Genomic DNA, 22,359 nt, shown 5'->3' on the forward strand with positions numbered 1-22,359 from the left:
GTCTGAAAACCAATAAAGGACAAGCATCAATCGTTTTTCCTCCTTTCCTGTATGAACTGTGTTCTCAGGGAAACCAAGAAGCTGATTGGGACGTTTCTCTTTATGGAATACCCAAGATGACAAATGAAGAAAAAAGGATATAATTAGATTATCACTATTCTGTAACCCTAAAAAAATATTACATCGAAGCAATAATTATCATAACGTCATAAAAGAGAGACAACCAGACTCTCCCAATAAAACTCCCAGTAGAACCACCCAACCCTACCCATTAAAATTTCCTGCCTATTTCCCTGCAAAACCAAGCGTCAAGATCCAGCTCCTAGCTCACAGGAAACACGGGGCAAGGGGAACATGTGACATGACCACCCAGGGACGCAACCAGCAAAATGTAGGGGAATCTACAGGAAAACACCGTTTCCTCATTTAATAAACATACAGGAGTGACACAAAAAGGATGAGGAGGAGGAAGCCGAAGATTAAAAGATACATCAGACACATCAACCAACTGCAGTATACATCCTGTAAAAACAAATTACGAGACAAACGGAAATATGAATACTGATTAGCGTTTTATATATCAAAGTTATTATTCATTTTTATGTCTATGTGGTATATTGAGGTTTTTTTTAAAGCCTTTCAAGGAATATAGATGAAACAAGATGATTGAGGTGACCCACGGATTCACGGCAGTTTTCTATACTATTCTCTCTCCTTTTGGACGTTGAAATGTTCCACGATAAAAAGTTAAGGGAAAAAAGGTGTTCTTAATTCTGGTGGCTGCCTGTGAGTTCTTTCATGGCCCAGACCAAACCCTAGTGGCACAGGAGGCACATGAAGTGGTTGACATTATATACACACACGTACATATATATATATAACGTACACACACGCACATTAAATATGTAATACACTGAATATGTATACCATAAATATACCTACTTTTATAGATATAACATTAAACATAAACTACAGGACACTTCTTTTACTGCCCCTCCTCTGACGTCATGCATGAAGTTAGACACGTCACTCACCTCATTCAAAAGGACTACTTTTTAGGGGATCCGGAGATGAGACAGGATCAGAAATACTGAAGCTTAAGGAGTCCACACTGGTTTCTTAGAGATCTTGAGCTAACAGGCATCTCACAGAATCGCCGATCCTCTGGCCTGCTTTTTCAAAGCCCTGGCTATTCCACTTAGACTTAATTTACTAAAAGCCACTCACATGGAGAGCTTTTACAAGTTACCATAATAAATACCCCTGATATGTATTAAAATGGGGTCAGGGCAAAAAAGTAGATTGGCAATTGCCAGAGTTGAGGGGTGGAGGAATCAGGGGCTGGGAATGGTGATGCTTCCACAACCTTGCGAATACACTAAAATCTACTAGGCTGTACACTTTTAAAAGGTGGATTTAAAAATTAAATAAATCTAAAAAATAAATAAAAAATAAAAGGTGGATTTATGGTATGTGAATTTTATCTCAAGAAAAAACAGGATCAGAGGTAAAAATGTTTCAGAAGTTTACTCCTTCATTGAAATTTTTAAAAAAATTACCACATAAGTAATCAATTTGTTTTTAATTTAATGATTTTTTTTCCTTTTCCCTTCCTAAACAAGATAACAGCAAGCCTAAGGGAATCAGCAAGGACCTCATGCTGCTTTAACTGGCCAATTCTGGCCACAGATTAGGAAATACTATGAAACTGTAGTGTCCCCTACTAACTGCATTTTCCTAACCCAGCTGGTAGAAGTTCTACCATCTCTAAAAATGGCTCTGGACTGATTTGTTGCAATGCAAAACTTCCCTCCCCACTAAAGACATCCAACTTTAATTAACCCTGCAGAATTTAAGGTTTTAGCAAAGATTCACGATAAACTCTGAAAGATTGATTTTACTGGATTAGTTGAAAGAGAAATAGTTTAGTTTTGACAGTAACTTAGATAGAAACACCATCTATTAATATATTCTGCATTAAATGCTTAAGAACAGAGTGAATATGTACACGTACACACTGCTATATTTAAAATAAATAACCAACAAGGACCTACTGTATAGCACAGGGAATGCTGCTCAATATTCTGTAATAACCTAAATGCGAAAAGAATTTGAAAAAGAAGAGATACATGTATATGTATAACTGAATGACTCTGCTGTACGCCTGAAACCAATTCAACATTGTTAATCAACTACGCTCCACTATTTTTTTTAAAAAAAGAGTGAGTACATATAACAATTATCACTCAATCTTCTACTGTTCTTCACCTACCCATCACCACAAGCATAATAAGAGAAGAAAGCGCAGTGACGAGGTTTAGGAACAAAAGAAGGGACCGAAGGAGCAGATGCCCTCATCACACAGCCAAACTTTAAAACAAAACCTGATGAACGTGCGAGATCAGCTTCCTTTCAGCCTTTCTTACGAAAGACAGCTTGTAATATTTTAGAGTCTTTCACTTTAAAATCCACCTGTGAACTAGTCAGGAGGTTCATGAAATTGGCATGAGTCCATATTTTGCAGTCTGTCAGTAAATGATTAGAAAGGAGCAAATGCTAATTTGAAAACAGCGTATTAGAAGCCAGGAGGGCCTTTTTTCCCCTTTCATTTCTTTACCATGCTTTTGCAACAATCTAAAGCACCTTCTCCTTTTCATGAACTTAGTCTTCTATTAACCTCTCAAAGTCACCTTGAATTAGATTTACTTCAGCAAAGTCATCAAACAGTGGTCAACAGGAGGCAAGAAACACCACTGGACACAAAGCGAGATGAGACTAGCGAAAAAGCCACAGGAAGCTGCATCCTAAATATATAGCCATCCCACATGCTTAAAGGACACACAGAACACGTAAAAGGAGCTAGCAGTGTCACAAATTTAAAATAAAACGTGTTCAAGAGGAGACATGAGATCAGCATAGCATGCCTGTTTGTGAAAGATAAAAATTTATCAAGGGAAACACATCCAGGAAGACTGTCTAAAAGCACGTGACAGTCTACAGATTTACTTCCTGCTATAACACAGCAGAAAACTCCTGCAAACCTTTGTTCTGTAACAAGTGAACTGGTGCTAAAAAGGTATGATACCCAACGGCTGTTCTGTTCATGTAGGAAGGAACCCCCGAGGAGACAGCCAGAAAAGCCCCCAAGCTGACCCTCTGTGTGCAGAGGAGAGGGCAGGTGACTGCCCCAGAGCCTGGGAGACCGGTCCAGTCTGTCCCCACACTGCAGAAGGGCCAGGAGTTAAGTGGAGGACCGGCTGGCAGAGACGACCAGGGCTTTCCAGGTCCATGACATGGGTTCTAGGAATTCCAGGACCAGAGCGCCAGAAAGAGAGGCAAGGAATTCAGGACACATCTACATATGGTCTCATTCCCACCACTTCTGCTGAGATGGTGGGCATATACCCTGAGAAAACCATAATTCAAACTGCACATGTACCCCAGTGTTCACTGCAGCACTACTGACAACAGCCAGGACAGGGAAGCAACCTAAATGTCCCTCGACAGAGGAATGGATAAAATGTCCCTAGACAGAGAAATGGATAAAGAAGATGTGGTACATACATATAATGGAATATTACTCAGCCATAAAAAGAAACGAAATGGGGTCATTTGTAGAGACGTGGATGGACCCAGAGTCTGTCATACAGAGTGAAGTAAGTCAGAAAGAGAAAAACAAATATTGTGTATTAACGCATATATGTGGAATCTAGAAAAGTTGAACCTATTTCCAGGGCAGGAACAGAAATGCAGACGTAGAGAACGGACGTGTGGACATGGGAGAAAGAGGAGGGCAGGATGAACTGGGAGATTAGGTTTGACATATATACACTACCGTGTGTAAAACAGATAGCTAGCGGGAACCTGCGGCACAGCACAGGGAGCTCAGCTCGGTGCTCTGTGATGACCCAGGCGGGTGGGATGTGGCGGGGGCGGGGGGGGGGGGGGATATATGTATACGTATAGCTGATTCACTTCACTGTACAGCAGAAACTAACACAACATTGTAAAGCAATTATACTCTGATTTTAAAAAAATCAGTTTTTTTACTTAACTGTCAAATGTTTGTTGAATGACAGACACGAACATATTTTAATCACCGATGCTATCTGACCTATGATGTGCCTGCCAGCTAGAAGAAAACCCTTTGGGCACTCATTTCTCAGGACCACACTACAAGAATAAAGCAGTTAAAAATCCATCGAAATGCCAATGCTTTTACGTTGTGACAGGTGAGCTAGTGTATAGTTTAGTATTTCAGACTCTGACGTTGTATCGAAGCACTCAGAAGGAACAATAGAGCAGATTAGAAAGTTAAACTTTACCTGAAAGGTATGCAACTTTTTCCTTTAAAATTGGCAAAACATCCATAGCTTTCATTTCATCGTTTTTTCGAAACCCTGAAATACATAAGGAGAAAATAAAATTAGCGGGTTGCTTGAGTGTCATTTAATTTCCTAACCACCCAATCTCAATGCCAACGCAGCTGCTTTCTTCACACCCATTAAATCAACTTGAGAAATATCATCATTTGAAAACATCTGAATTCTATGAAGGAAAGTCTCTGATCACAGGAATACCTTCTATTTCAATGTGGAAGAATGATTTGCAGACCCAGACCCAGAGGCTCCCATACCAAGCAAGCTCTCGATCATTTCTGGTTTTAAAGAAAGGTTTGGTCCCAAAAAGACGGGATTTGAAATCAGTCCAGATTGTTTCAAAAATCTTCATTTTAATTCCACAGATTTAACATAAACACTGGCAAATAAAGCAGCAACATGGTTGTTTTAAAACTGCGATTCATGGCACACTAAAACCTCTAGGGGGAGCTCAGAGCCTCATCCTATCTCCGAATCCAGTTAAACATAAACAGCGTCAGGGAGGAGAGCAGGATTATAAACAGCTGGGGACTGGCCAGAGCTCCCACTTGGCGCTGTCCTTCCAGGCTTTCTGGGGCAGGCGCCCCTGGAGGAATGTCACTGGCGAACGTGTAAGATGGCCTGGTGTCACCCGCTTCACTGGGTGGCCCAGGTCCCTCTCCTCACATCAAACCAACTCTCCCCACGCCCCGAACATCGTAGAAGGCCCAGTGGAAACAGTGTGGCAAGGAAGCACGCAGCGGGCACTTCAGGCCAGGCCAGGACCCATCTCCGCAAAGGGAACTCTGGCAGCCCAAACATGACCGGCCCAGCTCTCCAGGGCAAATGCCCACATGGGACTCTGGGGTCAGAAATGTTCATACTGGTAATAACGCCTCGGCATTTTTCTCTTGGAGGTCTCTACCAGGGGAAGTCCAAGTTCAGGATGCTGGCCATACTCATCAAAACAAGTAACTATCGTTCACAGCAGAGCGATCTCTAGAAAGAATTAAAGAGAGCTGCCCCATCCCTATTTTCCTGTTTGTTTTTGCCAAAATAGTACAAGGAAAGGATCCAAAAATGTGAGTTTGGTAACAAATAGCCAATGCAAGGCATAGACCTGGAATTAGCAGCAAAAAAAAGTGCTCTAGGTACGTGACTGGAGCTTCCGCTTCTGAGCCTGAGCAGTTCCTGCGGACCAGCCCTGCCACAGATTAAACCTACAAAAACCGACTGTCTCAAGGCACAGGAGAGTGACCAAAAGCAGGGCGAGCCACCAGGAAAAAGGAAGTGACTTTATAACGGCTTTCAGCCTGAGGGCAGGGCCCAGCCTAAGCCACCTGGAGCTGCTAAAACAAGTTGGGACACAGCTCAGGGCAACCTCAGCTGCTGTAATCAAGACACAAATCGTGCAAAAGAGAAGGGGAGACCCAAATTCTGTACATAAACTTGGCCCAAACCTCTGGCTCTCCCCCGCGCTTGCACGTTCAGGGCAAGCTCCAAGCAGCCCCAGCTCCAGGCTAAGGCTAAGGACCTGACCCGAGGCTGGAGTGGCTGCCCGCTGCAGGGTCCAGCCTGCTGAAACAAGCACCCGAACAGCAACAAAACCAGCACATTCTGGAGGAATCCAACAGAATCTAGTCTCTGCAATGTATCATTCACAGAAACAAAGAAGGAGTAGATTAATAACAATCCTGTCCACAGAATACCTACACGTGTACAAAGAACCCAGTTTAACAGGATCTAACCACGACACTGACGATCACCCGAGACTTCTGTGCAAAGACCACAGCAAACACATCCTGACGAGGACCCTGAGGTCCAAGGGCTTAGCGGCACTACCCAGCTGGTTGTGAAATGGCTCAACACAGAACGCAGGCCTCCAGATCACCAGGCCATTTTGCTTTCCAATACACCATGCCTTGTGGACCAACCCACCAGGCTTTTAGAACACTGGCTATTTACAAAAGGCAAAACAAGAGCCAAGGGCTCTGCAATTTCATCCTTAAGGTTCCTTCAAAACTCTTGAATGGATGCAATGTCATCTCAGCAGTTCATTGCCTGTCATTGGGTAATTATTCACCGCATGCATCTACAAAGATTGATGACATCCCCCTTCCAACTGAGGCGGACATGGATGGCAGCGGGGCAAATGCAAAGAGGAATCAGGCACCACAGCGGCCTTTGCAGAGACAAGCTCATGAACACCTAGAGAGCAAAGGCACAGGATGGAAAGTTCTGTAAGCAGCACGAACGGACCCAGGCAATGAGGAGGCAGATCCAATAACAGAATACTAGGAAGAAGGAAGCCATAGCTGTGGACCCCCATCTACCGGGATTTGAAAAGAGGATCCCCTTCCACTGCCACCAGACAAGAAAACGCACGCTTCCCACCATCCCCCCAAAGCCGTGCGCACACGTGCCCCGGCCGGGACACAGCAGAGCCCTCAGAGAGCTGCCACTACCACTGCGGTCCTGGATTCCCACACTGCAGAAGCAGGAGCTGCCTCTCACACAGCCCTCGACAAGGAGAATGTCCCCATTCCAGTTCGGGGACCTCAAGAGAAGCCTGTGTGACTTACGGAATTCCAAAGCATTCTTGACAAGTCCCACCGACTCTGAACTACATCTGTTTCTTAATAACCTTGATGGAGTGAATGATGCTATTTAGAGCTGCCATGTTCCAGGTCACCCCACCGGAAGAATATCATACTGATATGAAAACAAAGTGAAGGAAACAAAACAATGACAATCTCCCCTAAACTGAGACTCAACAGTTTTTCCAGAAGAAGAAAGGCACATGAATCAATGGCTAAACTGGTGTGAAAATGTGTTTAACTTCTATTATGATATACGTACATGTCTGAACATAGACTAGAATATAAATTCTAAATAGTTTTACCGTAATATTTTTGTTGAATATGGCACAGAAAAAAAGACATGCTGATTTTATTAAAATTGACAATGAAAACGTCTAAAACATAAAAGAAAATAGAGAAACAAACAATGAAAGAAAGAAACCTAAAACTAACCACACAAAGAACTGAGTTTGTGGCTATTATTAGGCGCTCACCTAAGTACTGTTTAACCTCGTTTCCATTTTTAAAAGACACACCCAACAGGCAAAGGACTGCGGAAGCCTGTACACATACTAAAGCTAGATTAAATATATCACGTAACTTTCAATAAAAAGCAAGAACTCAGCCATGAAATGTCCTCAGATCTAATGGCAGATTCTGTTCCATGCCCTGAAGAGCTATTTATGAAAACAGAGTGCATGACTACAAAAAAATTACAAATAAATGGCTTCTGTGCTATTCCAGTGATTCTAGATTACATGACAGATAGGACAACAACTACTGTGCTGCTTCCTCATACATTAAAGGATCTAGCTGTGGGTCCTACACTTTGGAACAAAAGGATACACTCAGCAACTACCCTCGAAACATACACCTGTCCTCCCACCCTCATGGAGAGGGGAAGGACTGGCAGATGCCATCTCGGAGTGACACTTGAGAGACCACAGACCTCATCAGTGCCACAGCTAGGAAGTCATCAGCACTTTACTGCTAAGTGCCACCAAACAATAGGTGGCACAGAGAGAATTTCAGTAAAACTAGGAGAGAAGGGGCAAAAAAAGAAGAGCAATGTGAAAGGCAATAACTATATAACAGAGGTAAATGGCCAAAGTCAGAGGACATGTATTTGTACCCATTTCGTCAATTATATACTTTTTTTTTTTTTTTTTGCGGTACGCGGGCCTCTCACTGCCATGGCCTCTCCCGTTGCGGAGCACAGGCTCCGGACGTGCAGGCTCAGCGGCCATGGCTCACGGGCCCAGCCGCTCCGCGGCATGTGGGATCTTCCCGGACCAGGGCACGAACCTGTGTCCCCTGCATCGGCAGGCGGACTCTCAACCACTGCGCCACCAGGGAAGCCCCAATTATATACTTTTTAAAATACACAAGCCTATATTGAAGTGTGCAGAGGGACTGGATACTTGTCACGATTTAAAGTACATTTTACTGAGACAAAGAAGCCACTGTGAATTTTAATGAAATGCTAGCTTCAACGGACAGTGAACAGCGCATGGGATGCAGTCAGCCGAGGCTCATCCAGCTCCTTCGTAGGTGCAAAGGGTGTGTTCCAGGGGAGTCCTAAAAGGAAGTCAACAACTGCTCTTTTAAACCAAATCTGAAAAAAATGTTCACAGAACATTGGCCATTACTCTAGATCTTGATGTTAATATTTGTTGAACGCTACTGAGGGAAATGCGTTTGGGTTAACAATCTGATTTTATCATTGTTAACATAAACATGCAGTTAGTGGCTGATTTTCTTTCCTCCTTCCTGGTTTCAGTCAACACAAATAACCCCTTTTCCTAAAGCAATCACATTTGAATATTTAGAGGTTTTACCATATTCATTTAAAAATATCTCAAACCCCAGGTTCAGCATGGTATGACTTGCCAAAATTGATTCTGTTACCACTTTTCAAATTGCTATTTGGTTCAGTAACCTGTCACCCTGAGGTACATTTCAACCCCCCCGCTCCCAAATCATTCACATTTCCTGAAGTGACTAACATTATGTTGCCCATCAAGAGAACAGTTTTTCTCTCTCTTCCTCTAAATCCGCCTGCTAGCCAGAGGACGGGTCTGTTTTTGTTCCCTGCTGTGTCCCAGCTGCCTAGGACAGGGCAGGCACAGGGTGGTCAATAAACATGGGCTGGCTGAATGAATGAATGAACGAACGAACTAAGACATGCACATACTTCTCCAGCTTCTTGCCCAAAACCCCCATGCAAGCACCTCAATGTTCCTGAGCACTTCCTGTTTCCTGTTTAACCTATAAGCTCAGTAGTGCTCAGATGGCCTACAGTATGACTTATATTTACAACGAGGAAAATTAACCTCTCTGCCCTAAGAGAAAACATTCCACAAGTTATTCAACAATGTAAAATCTTTTAGTTGAATCAATGGTCTGAAACTTCAACTATCTAATACCCCACTGGTCAGATCAATCTCGTTTGTCACCCCTCGACCCTACAAGGAGGTGCTGTATTGTTACTGTTGACAAATACCTTTTGAAGCGAGTCACTGCTGACCAGAATGCTCCCACACTTGGTCATTTCCTTGGTATCAGAATTTTTAAAATCAACAAACAGATAAGGAACAACCACCCCCAAGTTTTTTTATTTAAGAAGTACAAAAGCACCACAGAAATATTTTTACAATGAGCAAACATTATCCCAGCAGTCATTTTTCCATAGCTGGTTTCAAAAGAAATTAAGATGAAACAAATCAAATGAGTTTTTAAATGAACCAAATTTTTAAAATTCTAAACCAAAACACAGGTTAATTTTTTCCCCCATATTTCTCTCAGGACTACCGGCAGATACTAGCCATTTGAAATTTTACATAATCCTCAAATTAAACAAGTCAATTTTTTTTTTTTAAGTATTGAATAAAAACAGTGCTTGTTAGAAGAAAAAAAAAGTCATTTCTTCACCATTTGAGCTGAACCAGATGAACTGGTACCTTGTTCTCAACAGTCCGCCTCACCTCCTGCACTGGGATTTGTCCTTAAAGGACAATCCACAAGGCAAACTGTGCAGCTCATCCGTTTTCAGAGGTCTCATTTGCCGGTCAGCTATCTTACGTTATTTACTAAATGGGAAGACAAAGTGAGAGAGACTGAACAAATTCCCATCCTTCTAAAGACACAGCTGGTAGCAGTAATAAACAATGTGGTGATAAAGAAAGCAGCGTTCTGAAAGAACAAAGAAAAGCAACATTAAGTAGTAAGCTGGAGGGTCACTATTAGTACGGAGTCTTGGTGGTAATTACCGAATTTTGCTCATTAGTTTATTTAGGGGAAACACGCGCGCATGCACCCCACAGCACAAAGAGCAGGGGGCTAAGCCTCTCCATCAGCGGCAGCGCGCACGCGCAGATGGAGGTGACGTCACCCTTTCCAGGCAGGCCGTCCGCAGTTCCGACTCCCGGACCTTTCTCTGCAGTGCCTGCGGGATTAGTCACGGATCGCTGGGAGAGGCAGCGCGCGCGCGCGCGGCACAATGTCTGCGCTATCAAGGCTTTTAGTTGGGCAAGCATTGAGACCAGTGTTGCGTAGGGAGGAAGCATTTTCTCTAGCCTGGATCCTCTCTGAAAATGTTTGGGGCGGGGACGGGGATATAAGGTTATAAATCAAGTGGTGTACTGTGTCTTCTTTACTAATACATGAAAAAATCAAAACATAATGCAATGCTTATATTATTTTTACATAAATATGTAACTACAGTCCATACTTATAAAATGATTATAAAATGCATATAAAGTGAATTAAGTATTTATATCAAGAATATAAACATGTTCACAGGCCACCACACAGGAATATGGATGGGGTTTCATAGTACAGCATTATAATTTCTACTTATTTCCTTTATGGTTATAATAACTGTCAGACTGGTTGATTTATTCCTTCACATAATTTTAGAAGCAATAGCCTGTAACATCATACCTTGCAGAAAGAAAAAGCAACATAAGCTGTCTGATTCAAGGCAGTTTAAGGGCATTTCAACTTGAAATAACTCTGGCTTTTAATGTCTTGAGCACAAAACATAGAAGACAAACCAAAATAACCAAAAAAAACCACAAAAACAAAACCATAGCAAGAATATTTTTAACTATTGCATATATTTTACTGTAATGAAACAATCTGCAGAATTTTTAACATTTGATGATTTAATTACACAGTAACTGTGTTAGAGGTTAATTAAAAAGCATAAGGAATAGACCAATGAAAGGAAATATTCCAATAGTCAAAAAAAGGAGGAATATTATAAAAGGGAACTCTATAATCTCATAAATCTAAAAAGAACCATGTGCCCAGATGTGCCGTTCATCTTTGCATCCCCAGGGACCAGCACAGGGCCAAGTGTAGAGAAACCTTATCCTCGTGTTTGTCTAATGCCAAGAGAAAGAAGACATCTGTCTGTGTTTGTGCCTGTACTGCCTGTCAGGAGATGCCTCTGGGGAAAGCTCACCCAGGCTGTACCCTGAGACCTATCACTCACCCTAAACTACACACACACACACACACACACACACACACACACACACACACACACACTTTGATTCATATGGTTCTGTGTGCTGACAGACTCCAAATAAGGTTTGCTTTACATAAGAAGTAGCCTCTCAGGAAAGCTGTTTAAAAACTTACTTTGCGGGACTTCCCTGGTGGCACAGTGGTTAAGAATCTGTCTGCCAATGCAGGCGACGCGGGTTCGATCCCTGGTCTGGGAAGATCCCACATGCCGCGGAGCAACTAAGCCTGGGAACCACAACTACTGAGCCCACGTGCCCCAACTACTGAAGCCCACGCACCTACAGCCCGTGCTCCGCAACAAGAGAAGCCACCGTGATGAGAAGCCTGCACACCGCAACAAAGAGTAGCCCCTGCTCACCGCAACTAGAGAAAGCCCACGCACAGCAACGAAGACCCAATGCAGCCAAAAAAAACCCACAAAAAAACAAAAAAAAAACTTAGTTTGTAGCAAATGAATAACAGTGATACAACTGTACAGCAATCAACCAAAATTGACTGCTAAAAGAAAACCTGTTTAATCATTACATCAAACAGTCTGTAAATGGTAGTACCCTTACCCTCTACCAAATAAGAAAAGAAAAACTTTTAATACCCATGTATATTTTTTTAAATGCACATCACAATCAAACTCTATAAAAGGCTTTGGATAATAAAGCTATAATTATAACTCTACTCTTTCCCTTTATATAAATATCTTTTTGATTATTACATACAGAAAGGCTTTCAATTACAGAGAAGTGGTATAAATTGACGGTATTAAAACTTCTCTCAGTGTACACTGATCTGCTCTGATTTGGGGGTCATATGAACATCAAGTGCAATCTAGGGCCCTTGTTGAACCCAGTGTGTTTGGCAAAGCAGCAGGAGTGGTCAGTTCTGTACAGTGCAAACACATAGGATGGAAAAACCAGGGCCAGAGGGATCAAAGTAAGAGATGTCCTGTAAGATGTAGGATTCTTGCCAGGGGGCGGGGGCGGGGGAGGAGTTGATTATGGCTGGTCTCGGCTGCCGAGCAGGAGCCATGAGGGGTCATGAACTGGGCACCTGCATGCCTATAGTACAGGCTTCTCTACCAAACGTCTCACTCCGAACTCACCCGCATCCCCCCAGACCTGCCCCCCACTGCGTGGGTCCCAGCGCAGCCCCTGGTCCCACAAACCACCCACCCACAACCGAACCAGGAACCCAGGCTGCCCCTGCCCCCCACCGTCCTCCCTTGCACTCCTGCAGACTCCAGGGGCACCGTGTCCACTGACCAGCAACTCCCTCGTGTGCATGACTCCAACAGTCTCCTAATGGACATTCGTGATTCCCTCTGATCCATTCTGCCACTCTCTCCTAAACATCCATCTCACAGTTTCACTCCCCTAAAATTCATCACTGGCTCCTCTATGTCCTCGAATAAAGCCCGAACTCCCTGATGTGGCACAAAGCCCCTCAAGACCTGACGTCCACTTACCCCTGTGGCCTCACTAGCTCCCCCCGACTCAGTACCCTCTCCACACACCCACTCCAGGAATTCTAATCACCTGCAGGGAACACACGTCCTCGCTCACGGCTGAACTTCCACACACACTGCTCCCTACCAGCCGGAAACACCCCCCGCACCTCCCAACATGCACATACACGTGTGAACACGCACACGCACGCACTCTTCACCCTCCCAGCTCCTCCAGAAAGACTCGGGCCAGACCCAGCCCGTCTGTGTAGCCTTGCGGAGCCCCCCAGTGCTGGATCAGATGCCCCATCCTGCACTCCCACAGCACCCCGAACCCCTTATCACACTGCACAGTTAGAATTACCTAAACACCCATCAGCGTGCCCCATGATAAGGGAAGCCCCTCGAGGGATGGGACGGTCCTACATCTCACTGCCTAGCAGAGTGCTATGGTCACAGTAAGGGCTCCATCCCCAGCTAGGTAACCCCCGAGGCTCAGAGCGCTTCAAGCAGTTGGAAATTTTAAGTGGCAGCTGACAACCTGCAGCTCTGAGCCAAGTATCCGTCTCATCCCAGACAGTCAGCAACCAGCCCAAAGTGGTCAACTTGCTCCAAACACTCATTCGAGGCGGCTGCGGTGCCGAGTGAGTCCTTCATCTAGTACATAAAATTACATTTACATATTCTTCGTTCAGATTTTTTAAGCAGGAAAAGTTTGACTCTGGGATTTTCACAACGTAATTAAAAGTTATTTGCTGCCCAGCCACACACACACAAAAATTATTTATGAAAAGCTTCTGTGACGGGAAGGACACTGAGTGGCTTTGAGTTCCATAGACCACATACCAGCCCCTAGAGAGTTAAGATGCAGACCTAAGGAAAAATTTCAGGGAGCCCAGATTCCTGCATCTTCCCACACACAGAAAAACAGTGCAATCATTAACTTCAGATGTCCGTTCTTTGTAATTAGCAGTGATCTTTTTATTCTTGACCACATGTTTTTCCAGCAAAGAAGTTCAGCTGTATCCTGGCTCCCCCCTTACCTCTTCGGAGCAGATCCTCAGAGCCATCTGAGGGGCTGTCTCCTGGGCTACAGTCCTCAGTGAGGTCACTGAATAAAACAAACTCACTGCTCTCACTTTGTGTTCTTTTTCAGTCAACACCACGTCCTCAACCACCAAGAGGGATGTAAGACTCTAGCGAAGTGGTTTCTAAGTAGGAAAACACGGGTCTTGCGGCCCCGCCCCTTTGCACTCAGGACTGTCTTCACCCAAGAATTCCGAGTTACACCAAAGCGCTTTAATTAGGAGATTCTGTAAACAGAGTAGACGTGAGGGAAACAGCAAGCCAAGCAAACTCCATACAACTCAAAACTGAACCTGAAGGACTGAAAAGTTATTTCCATTTGGATTTAATTTCAACATAAACTCACTAGAAAGGTATGGAAGAACTTTCTACCAGCCAGTCCCTCTGATGAAGCTTAGAACTGTGTTTTTCATCACCTGGCATTCATAACGGACACATTTACACATGGTGTTCTCTTAAGCCCTAGAAATGTTCCCCCTGAACGACGTGTTCCTGATTTTAAGAAGCTTATAATCTAAAACAAAATAAAACACACATTAGCCCAAATGGTGGCCTTAACCATGTGTACGTAACAAGCAAAGTCTGATGGACAAATAAATATGCCTTACAAATACAGGTACTGTTATTTATAAAAAAGATGTAGATGCTATTGTGATTAATTACACAAAGCCATCTAAAAGTATTACTTTTGTCACTGAAATTCTGTACCAATCACTGGCACTAAAACTAAGTCCCTGACATAGAAAAGGATGCCCCAGACCATTCTGAAAAGGTTGGAAACCCCTGCGATAGGGATTAAAACCACAAAGCACAGAAGGGAATAATACTGTAACATGTTCAAAGAGTAATACTGTGATTACTTTAATCATGAGAAGGGGGCGGAGTCAAGAAGGCAGTGTGGGAAGACTCAGTGTTGGCGTCTCCTCACAACTAGGGCGCCTGCCAGACGCGGGTGGGGGACCCTGACGCCCAAGGAGATGGGAAGAACTCCCAAGAGAACCAGTAGGATGTGGGGGAACTGAGGAATGAGGAGAAGTGGAGGCCGGACAGGACCGGTGCCCCTGAGGGGTGGCTGAGAGCAGGGGAGGGATGCCTTCCCACACCTGGAGGGACCCTTGGGGGCTGGGATCAGGGGACGGCGGGCCCAGCGTTTCCCCTGCCCGATCGGCCGGGGAAGTCCGCCTGGCTCTCAGGTCGGATCCTATGCCCTCAAAGGTCCCCTCCAGGCTGGGGTGGTCCTGGGGGCATAGGAGGGAGGCTGGGGAGATGAACAGAGGCTGGCGGGATGGGCCCTCCGGGACTGGAGGAGCAGGACAGGAGCAGAGGGCGTTTGCTCTGTCCACTCAGGTCCGGGGAGCCTTCTGAGCTCCCAGGCCAATCCCACACCCTCCAAAGCGCCCTGCAGGGAGCATGGGCCCCGGGGACGAAGGAGGGAGGCCAGCAAGATCAGGAGAAGCTGCTGGGAGGGGACTAGAGGAGCAGGAGAGGAGCGGAGGGTGTTTGTCCTGCCCACCTGAGCCCAGGAAGCCTGCTGGGCTTCCAGAGGGGAGGCACGCCTGGGCCCCTTCTATTCTGTAGAGCCTAAGCCCCGCCCACCCCCACCGCCTTTTCCAGCCCTGTGGGTCCTAAGCATAGGCCCCGCCCACCAGCCAAGCCTCACCCCTGCTTAGATGCCACCCTCCACAGCCAAGACCTTTTCCACCTTTCTTTTTTTTTCTCCTCCTCCTCTTTGTTACTACTGTAGTTCTGTTATACCTTCTGGTTGTTGTTTCATCTATATATTTTTTTCTAACATAGCTGTTACTTTCCTAGTCTAATTTTATTGTTTACTTTGTTACTCTTCTCCTTTTTTTCTTTTTCTTTTTTTTCCTTTTTCTTTTTTGGCTGCCCCAAGTGGCTTGCGGGATCTTGGTTCACGAACCTGGGGTCAGGCCAAAGCTCCTGTGGTGGGAGGTCCGAGTCCGAACCACTGGACTAACAGAGAACCTCAGATCCCAGGGAATATTCATCGGTGTGAAGTCTCCCCAAGTTCCTCATCTCAGCAGCAAGACCCAGCTCTACCCAACAGCCTACAAACTCCAGTTTTGGAAGCCTCAGGCCAAACAACCAGTAAGACAGGAACACAATCCCACTTGTAAAAAAAAAAGGGAAAAAAAAAATGAGATGGCAAAAAAGTATGTCACAGATGAAGGAGCAAGGTAAAAACTTACAAGACCAAATAAATGAAGAGGAAATAGGAAATCTACCTGAAAAAGAATGCAGAGTAATGATAGTAAAGATGATCCAGAATCTCGGAAATAGAATGGAGGCACGGCCTGAGACAATACAAGAAAGGTTTAACAAAGATCTAGAAGAACTAAAGAACAAACAAACAGAGATGAACAACACAATAACTGAAATGAAAAATACGCTAGAAGGAATCAGTAAAAGAATAACTGAGGCAGAAGAACGAATAAGTGAGCTGGAAGCCAAAATAGGGGAAATAACTGCCAAGGAGCAGAATAAAGAGAATAGAATGAAAAGAAGTGAAGACAGTCTCAGAGACCTCTGGGACAACACTAAACACACCAACATTCAAACTATAGGGGTCCCAGAAGAAGAAGAGAAAAAGAAAGGGTTTGAGAAAATATTTGAAGAGATTATAGTTGAAAACTTCCCTAACAGGGAAAGGAAATAGTCACCCAAGTCCAGGAGGCACAGAGAGTCCTGTGCTGGATAAACCCTAGGAGAACACACCAAGACACCTGTTAATCAAACTAACAAAAATTACATTCTAAGAAATAATACTAAAAGCAGCGAAGAAAAAACAAAAAATAACACACAAAGGAATCCCCATAAGGTTATCAGCCGATTTTTCAGCAGAAACTCTGCAAGCCAGAAGAGAGTGGCAGGATATACTTAAAGTGATGAAAGAGAAAAACGTACAACCAAGATTACTCTACCCGGCAAGGATCTCACTAAGATTTGACGGAGAAATCAAAAGGTTTTCATACAAACAAAAGCTAAGAGAATTCAGCACCACCAAACCAGCTTTACAACAAATGCTAAAGAAACTTCTCAAGGTAGGAAACACAAGAAAAAGACCACAAAAACAAACCCAAGGGGCTCCCCTGGTGGTGCAGTGGTTGGGAATCTGCCTGCCAATGCAGGGGACACAGGTTCGAGCCCTGGTCTGGGAAGATTCCACATGCTGCGGAGCAACTAAGCCCGTGAGCCACAACTACTGAGCCTGCGCTCCGCAACAGGAGAGGCCGGGACAGTGAGAGGCCCGCGCACCGCGATGGAGAGTGGCCCCCGCTCGCCACAACTGGAGAAAGCCCCCGCACAGAAACGAAGACCCAACACAGCCATAAATATATAAATAAATAGATAGATAAATAAATAAATAATTTTTTAAAACCCAAAACAATTAAGAAAATGGTAAGAGGAACATACATATCGATAATAACCTTGAATGTAAATGGATTAGATGCCCCAACCAAAAGACACAGACTGGCTGAATGGATACAAAAACAAGACATATATATATGCTGTCTACAAGAGACCCACATACAGACTGAAAGTGAAGGGATGGAAAAAGATATTCCATGCAAATGGAAATCAAAAGAAACTTGGAGTAGCAATACTCATATCAGATAAAATAGACTTTAAAATAGAGACTATTATAAGAGATAAGGAGGGATACTACATAACGATCAAGGGATGAATCCAAGAAGAAGATATAACAATTATAAATGTTTATGCAGCCAACATAGGAGCACCTCACTACTTAAGGCAAATGCTAAGAACCATGAAAGGGAAAATCGACAGTAACACAGTAATAGTAGGGGGCTTTAATACCCCACTTACACCAATGGACAGATCATCCAAACAGAAAATAAATAAGGAAACACAAGCTTTAAATGACACAATAGCCCAGATAAGATTTAACTGATATTTATAGAACACTCCACCTGAAAGTGGCAGAATAAACTTTCTGCTCAAGTGCGCACGGAACATTCTCCAGGATAGATAACACCTTGGGTCACAAATCAAGCCTTGGAAAACTTAAGAAAATTGAAATCATATCAAGCATCTTTTCTGACCACAACGTTATGACACTGGAAATCAATTACAGGAAAAAAACTGTAAAAACCACAAATACGTGGAGGCTAAACAGTGCACTACTAAATAACCAAGAGATCACTGAAGAAATCAAAGAAGAAAAAAAAAAATACATAGAAATACATGACAACGAAAACGCAAAGAGCCAAAACATATGGGATGCAGCAAAAGCGGTTCTAACAGGGAAGTTTACAGCACTTCAATCTCACCTCAAGAAACAAGAAAAACCTCAAATAAACAACCTAACACTACATGTACAACAACTAGAGAAAGAACAAAGAAAACCCAAAGTCAGTAGAAGGAAAGAAATACAGATCAGAGCAGAAATAAATGAAATAGATACGAAGAAAACAATGGCAAAGATCAATAAAACTAAAAGCTGGTTCTTGGATTAGACAAAAAAAACTGATAAACTCTTAGCCAGACTCACCAAGAAAAAAAGGGAGAGGAACCAAATCAATAAAATTAGAAATAAAAAGGAGAAATCACAACTGACACCACAGAAATACAAAGGGTTATAAGAGACTACTACAAACAACTATATGCCAATAAAATGGACAACCACAAAGAAATGGACAAATTCTTGAAAATGTCTTTTCCAAGACTGAACCAGGAGGAATTAGAAAATATAAACAGACCCATCACAAGTAATGAAATTGAAACCGTAATTAAAATCTTCCAACAAACAACTCCAGGACCAGATGGCCTCACAGGTGAATTCGATCAAACACTTAGAAAAAAGAGCTAACACCCATCCTTCTCAAACTCTTGCAAAAAACTGCAGAGCGGGGAACACTACCAAATTCATTCTACAAAGCCACCATCACCCTGATACCAAAACCAAAAAAAGATATCACAAAAAAAGAAAATTATAGACCAGTATCACTGATGAACACAGATGCAAAAATCTTGAACAAAATACTAGCAAACAGAATCCAACAACATTAAAAGGATCATACACCATGATCAAGTGGGATTTATCCCAGGGATGCAAGGATTATTTAATATACACAAATCAATCACAATGTGATACAACATATTAACTAATTAAGGAATAAAAACCATATGATCATCTCAATAGATGCAAAAAAAGCTTTTGACAAAAATCAACACCCATTTATGATAAAAACTCCCCAGAAAATGGACATAGAGGGAACCTACCCCAACATAATAAAGGCCATATACGACAAACCTATAGCAAACATCATACTCAATGATAAAAAACTGAAAGCATTTCCACTAAGATCAGGAACAAGACAAGGCTATCCACTCTCGCCACTCTTTTTCAACATAGTTTTGGAAGTCCTAGCCATGGCAATCAGAGAAGAAAAAGAAATAAAAGGAATACAAATTGGAAAAGAAGAAGTAAAACTGTCACTGTTTGCAGATGACATGATACTATACATAGAAAATCCTAATGATGCCACCAGAAAACTACTAGAAGTAATCAGTGAATTTGGTAAGGCTGCAGGATAGAAAATTAATGCACCGAAATCTCTGGCATTCCTATACACCAACAATGAAAAATCAGAAAGAGAAATTAAGGAAACACTGCCATTTACCACTGCAACAAAAAGAATAAAATACCTAGGAATAAACCTGCCTAAGGAGGTGAAAGACTTGAACTCAGAAAACTATAAAACACTGATGAAAGAAGTCAAAGATGACATAAACAGATGGAGAAATATACCATGTTCTTGGATTGGAAGAATCAATATCGTGAAAATGACTATACTACCCAAAGCAATCTACAGATTCAATGCAATCCCTATCAAATTACAAAAGGCATTCTTCACAGAATTCGAACAAAAAATTTTACAATTCGTATGGAAACATAAAAGACCCAGAATAGAAGCAATCTTGAGAAAGAAAAACGGAGCTGGAGGAATCAGGCTCCCAGACTTCAAACTATAGTACAAAGCTACAGTAATCAAGACAGTATGGTACAGAATAGAAAGCCCAGAGATAAACCCACGCACATACGGTCACCTAATTTATGACAAAGGAGGCAAGAACATACAGTGGAGAAAAGACGGCCTCTTCAATAAGTGGTGCTGGGAAAACTGGACAGCTACATGTAAAAGAATGAAATTAGAACACTACCTAACACCATACAAAAAAATAAACTCAAAATGGATTAAAGACCTAAATGCAGGCCCAGACACTATAAAACTCTTAGAGGAAAACATAGGAAAAACACTCTTTGACATAAACCACAGCAAGATCTTTCTGACCTACCTCCTAGAGAAATGGAAATAAAAACAAAAACAAACGGGACCTAATTAAACTTCAAAGCTTTTGCACAGCAAAGGAAACCATAAACAAGATGAAAAGACAACCCTCAGAATGGGAGAAAATTTTTGCAAATGAAACAACAGACAAAGGATTAATCTCCAAATCTACAAACAGCTCATGGAGCTCATTATCAAGAAAACAAACAATTCAATTAAAAAGTGGGTGGAAGACCTAAATAGACATCTCACCAAAGAAGACATACAGGTGGCCAAGAAGCACATGAAAAGATGCTCAACATCACTAATTATTAGAGGTATTATATGAGGTATCACCTCACATTGGTCAGAATGGCCACTATCAAAAAATCTATAAACAATAAATGCTGGAGAGGGTGTGGAGAAAAGGGAACACTCTTGCACTGCTGGTGGGAATGTAAATTGATACAGCCACTATGGAGAACAGTATGGAGGCTCCTTAAAAAACAAAAAATAGAACTACCATGCGACCCAGCAATCCCACTACTGGGCATATACACTGAGAAAATCATAATTCAAAAAGAGTCATGTACCACAATGTTCATTGCAGCTCTATTTACAATAGCCAGGACATGGAACCAACCTAGATGTCCATCGACAGATGAATGGATAAAGACGTGGCCCATATATACAGTGGAATATTACTCAGCCATACAAAGAAAGGAAATTGAGTTATTTGTAGTGAGGTAGATGGACCTAGAGTCTGTCATACAGAGTGAAGTAAGAAAGAGAAAAACAAATACCATATGCTAACACATATATATGGAATCTAAAAAAATCTAAAAAAAAAAAGGAAACAAAATGATACATGTATACACTACTGAATGTAAAATAGGAAGCAGCCGCATAGCACAGGGAGATCAGCTCGGTGCTTTGCAATGACCTAGAAATGTCGGATAGGGAGGGAGGCTCAAGAGGGAGGGGAGGTCTTCCCTGGTGGCGCAGTGGTTGAGAGTCCGCCTGCCGATGCAGGGGACACGGGTTCGTGCCCCGGTCCGGGAAGATCTCACATGCCGCGGAGCGGCTGGGCCCGTGAGCCGTGGCCGCTGAGCCTGCGCATCCGGAGCCTGTGCTCTGCAACGGGGGAGGCCACAACAGTGAGAGGCCCGCGTACCGCAAAAAAAAAAAAAAAAAAAAAAAGTGGTGTTTGTAACTTGTTTAAGGCTGAATTCCAAATGCAACCTATGGTTAAGTTGGAAGTTTTCTTCCCGATCCTTCTATTTAGCATAACAACATTTGATGGCTCAACAGGCGTGCTACAGCCCCTCGGGAGAAAGGCCAGCCCGACTCTGGTCACAGATAATGGCACCTGTATCGAGATTACACCAGGAGGGCAGCCAAAGCCTTTAGGACTCACTGGCTTTTAAGGTTAAAGCAACTTTTTCATTCATGTTAACTCAGGTACTGCTGTCCTGAGTTACCCTCACTTCCAAGCAGGGAAAAGAAATTCTAATAAATAGGTCCCTATTATTAGCCTTCCTACTGAATTCCTAATAAGAAATTTAAGAAACTACAAAGGAAGCTGAGAAAACGAATGCATCTGGTTATGTAAAAAAAGAAAAAGAGATTCATTTCAATTCTCTAACCACCTCTCCTGCTACCTCTTCACATCAAATTCCCTTCTGCATACCTACAAAAGTATGTTTTTTAAATTCTTGTTAAAATATGTTTATTAAGCCAAATAATTTCAGATATACTGATGGGAAAACAAATTTTGACATAAAAATGGATTTAATGTGGATCGACTCTCTCACTTGGGATTCTTATGCATATTCACTGATAATGAGAAAAAGATGCAATTCCCAAGGTACAGAGGACCCAAGTGCCAGCGAGGGGCTAAACCCTCTGGGAGGGAGCGCAGGGAAGCCTGCTCAGAGGGAATCACTGCTGGAGACCCCGTGAACTTGAGGAGGTACCAGCCCACGTGTAGCGGCATCTCCCCTTTGATTCACTCTGAGCTCAGTAAGTGGGTGCCAGCCCCGGCTCAGAAG

General features: G+C 43.0%; 1 protein-coding gene across 4 annotated transcripts in view; it reads right to left on the reverse strand.

The window, feature by feature from the left end:
• Window positions 1-22,359, reverse strand: part of TRIO (trio Rho guanine nucleotide exchange factor) — a 370,973-nt gene that overhangs the window by 235,712 nt on the left and 112,902 nt on the right. For all 4 annotated transcript variants that reach the window (XM_082837244.1, XM_082837245.1, XM_082837243.1 and 1 more), the window contains exon 2: window positions 4,326-4,400. In XM_082837244.1, coding sequence (XP_082693370.1) covers window positions 4,326-4,400 — 75 coding nt within the window. The remainder of the gene's footprint in view (window positions 1-4,325; window positions 4,401-22,359) is intronic.

Source organism: Leucopleurus acutus (genome assembly GCF_964270905.1).
Source record: "Leucopleurus acutus genome assembly, chromosome: 3".
In the NCBI taxonomy this organism is placed as follows: domain Eukaryota; kingdom Metazoa; phylum Chordata; class Mammalia; order Artiodactyla; family Delphinidae; genus Leucopleurus; species Leucopleurus acutus.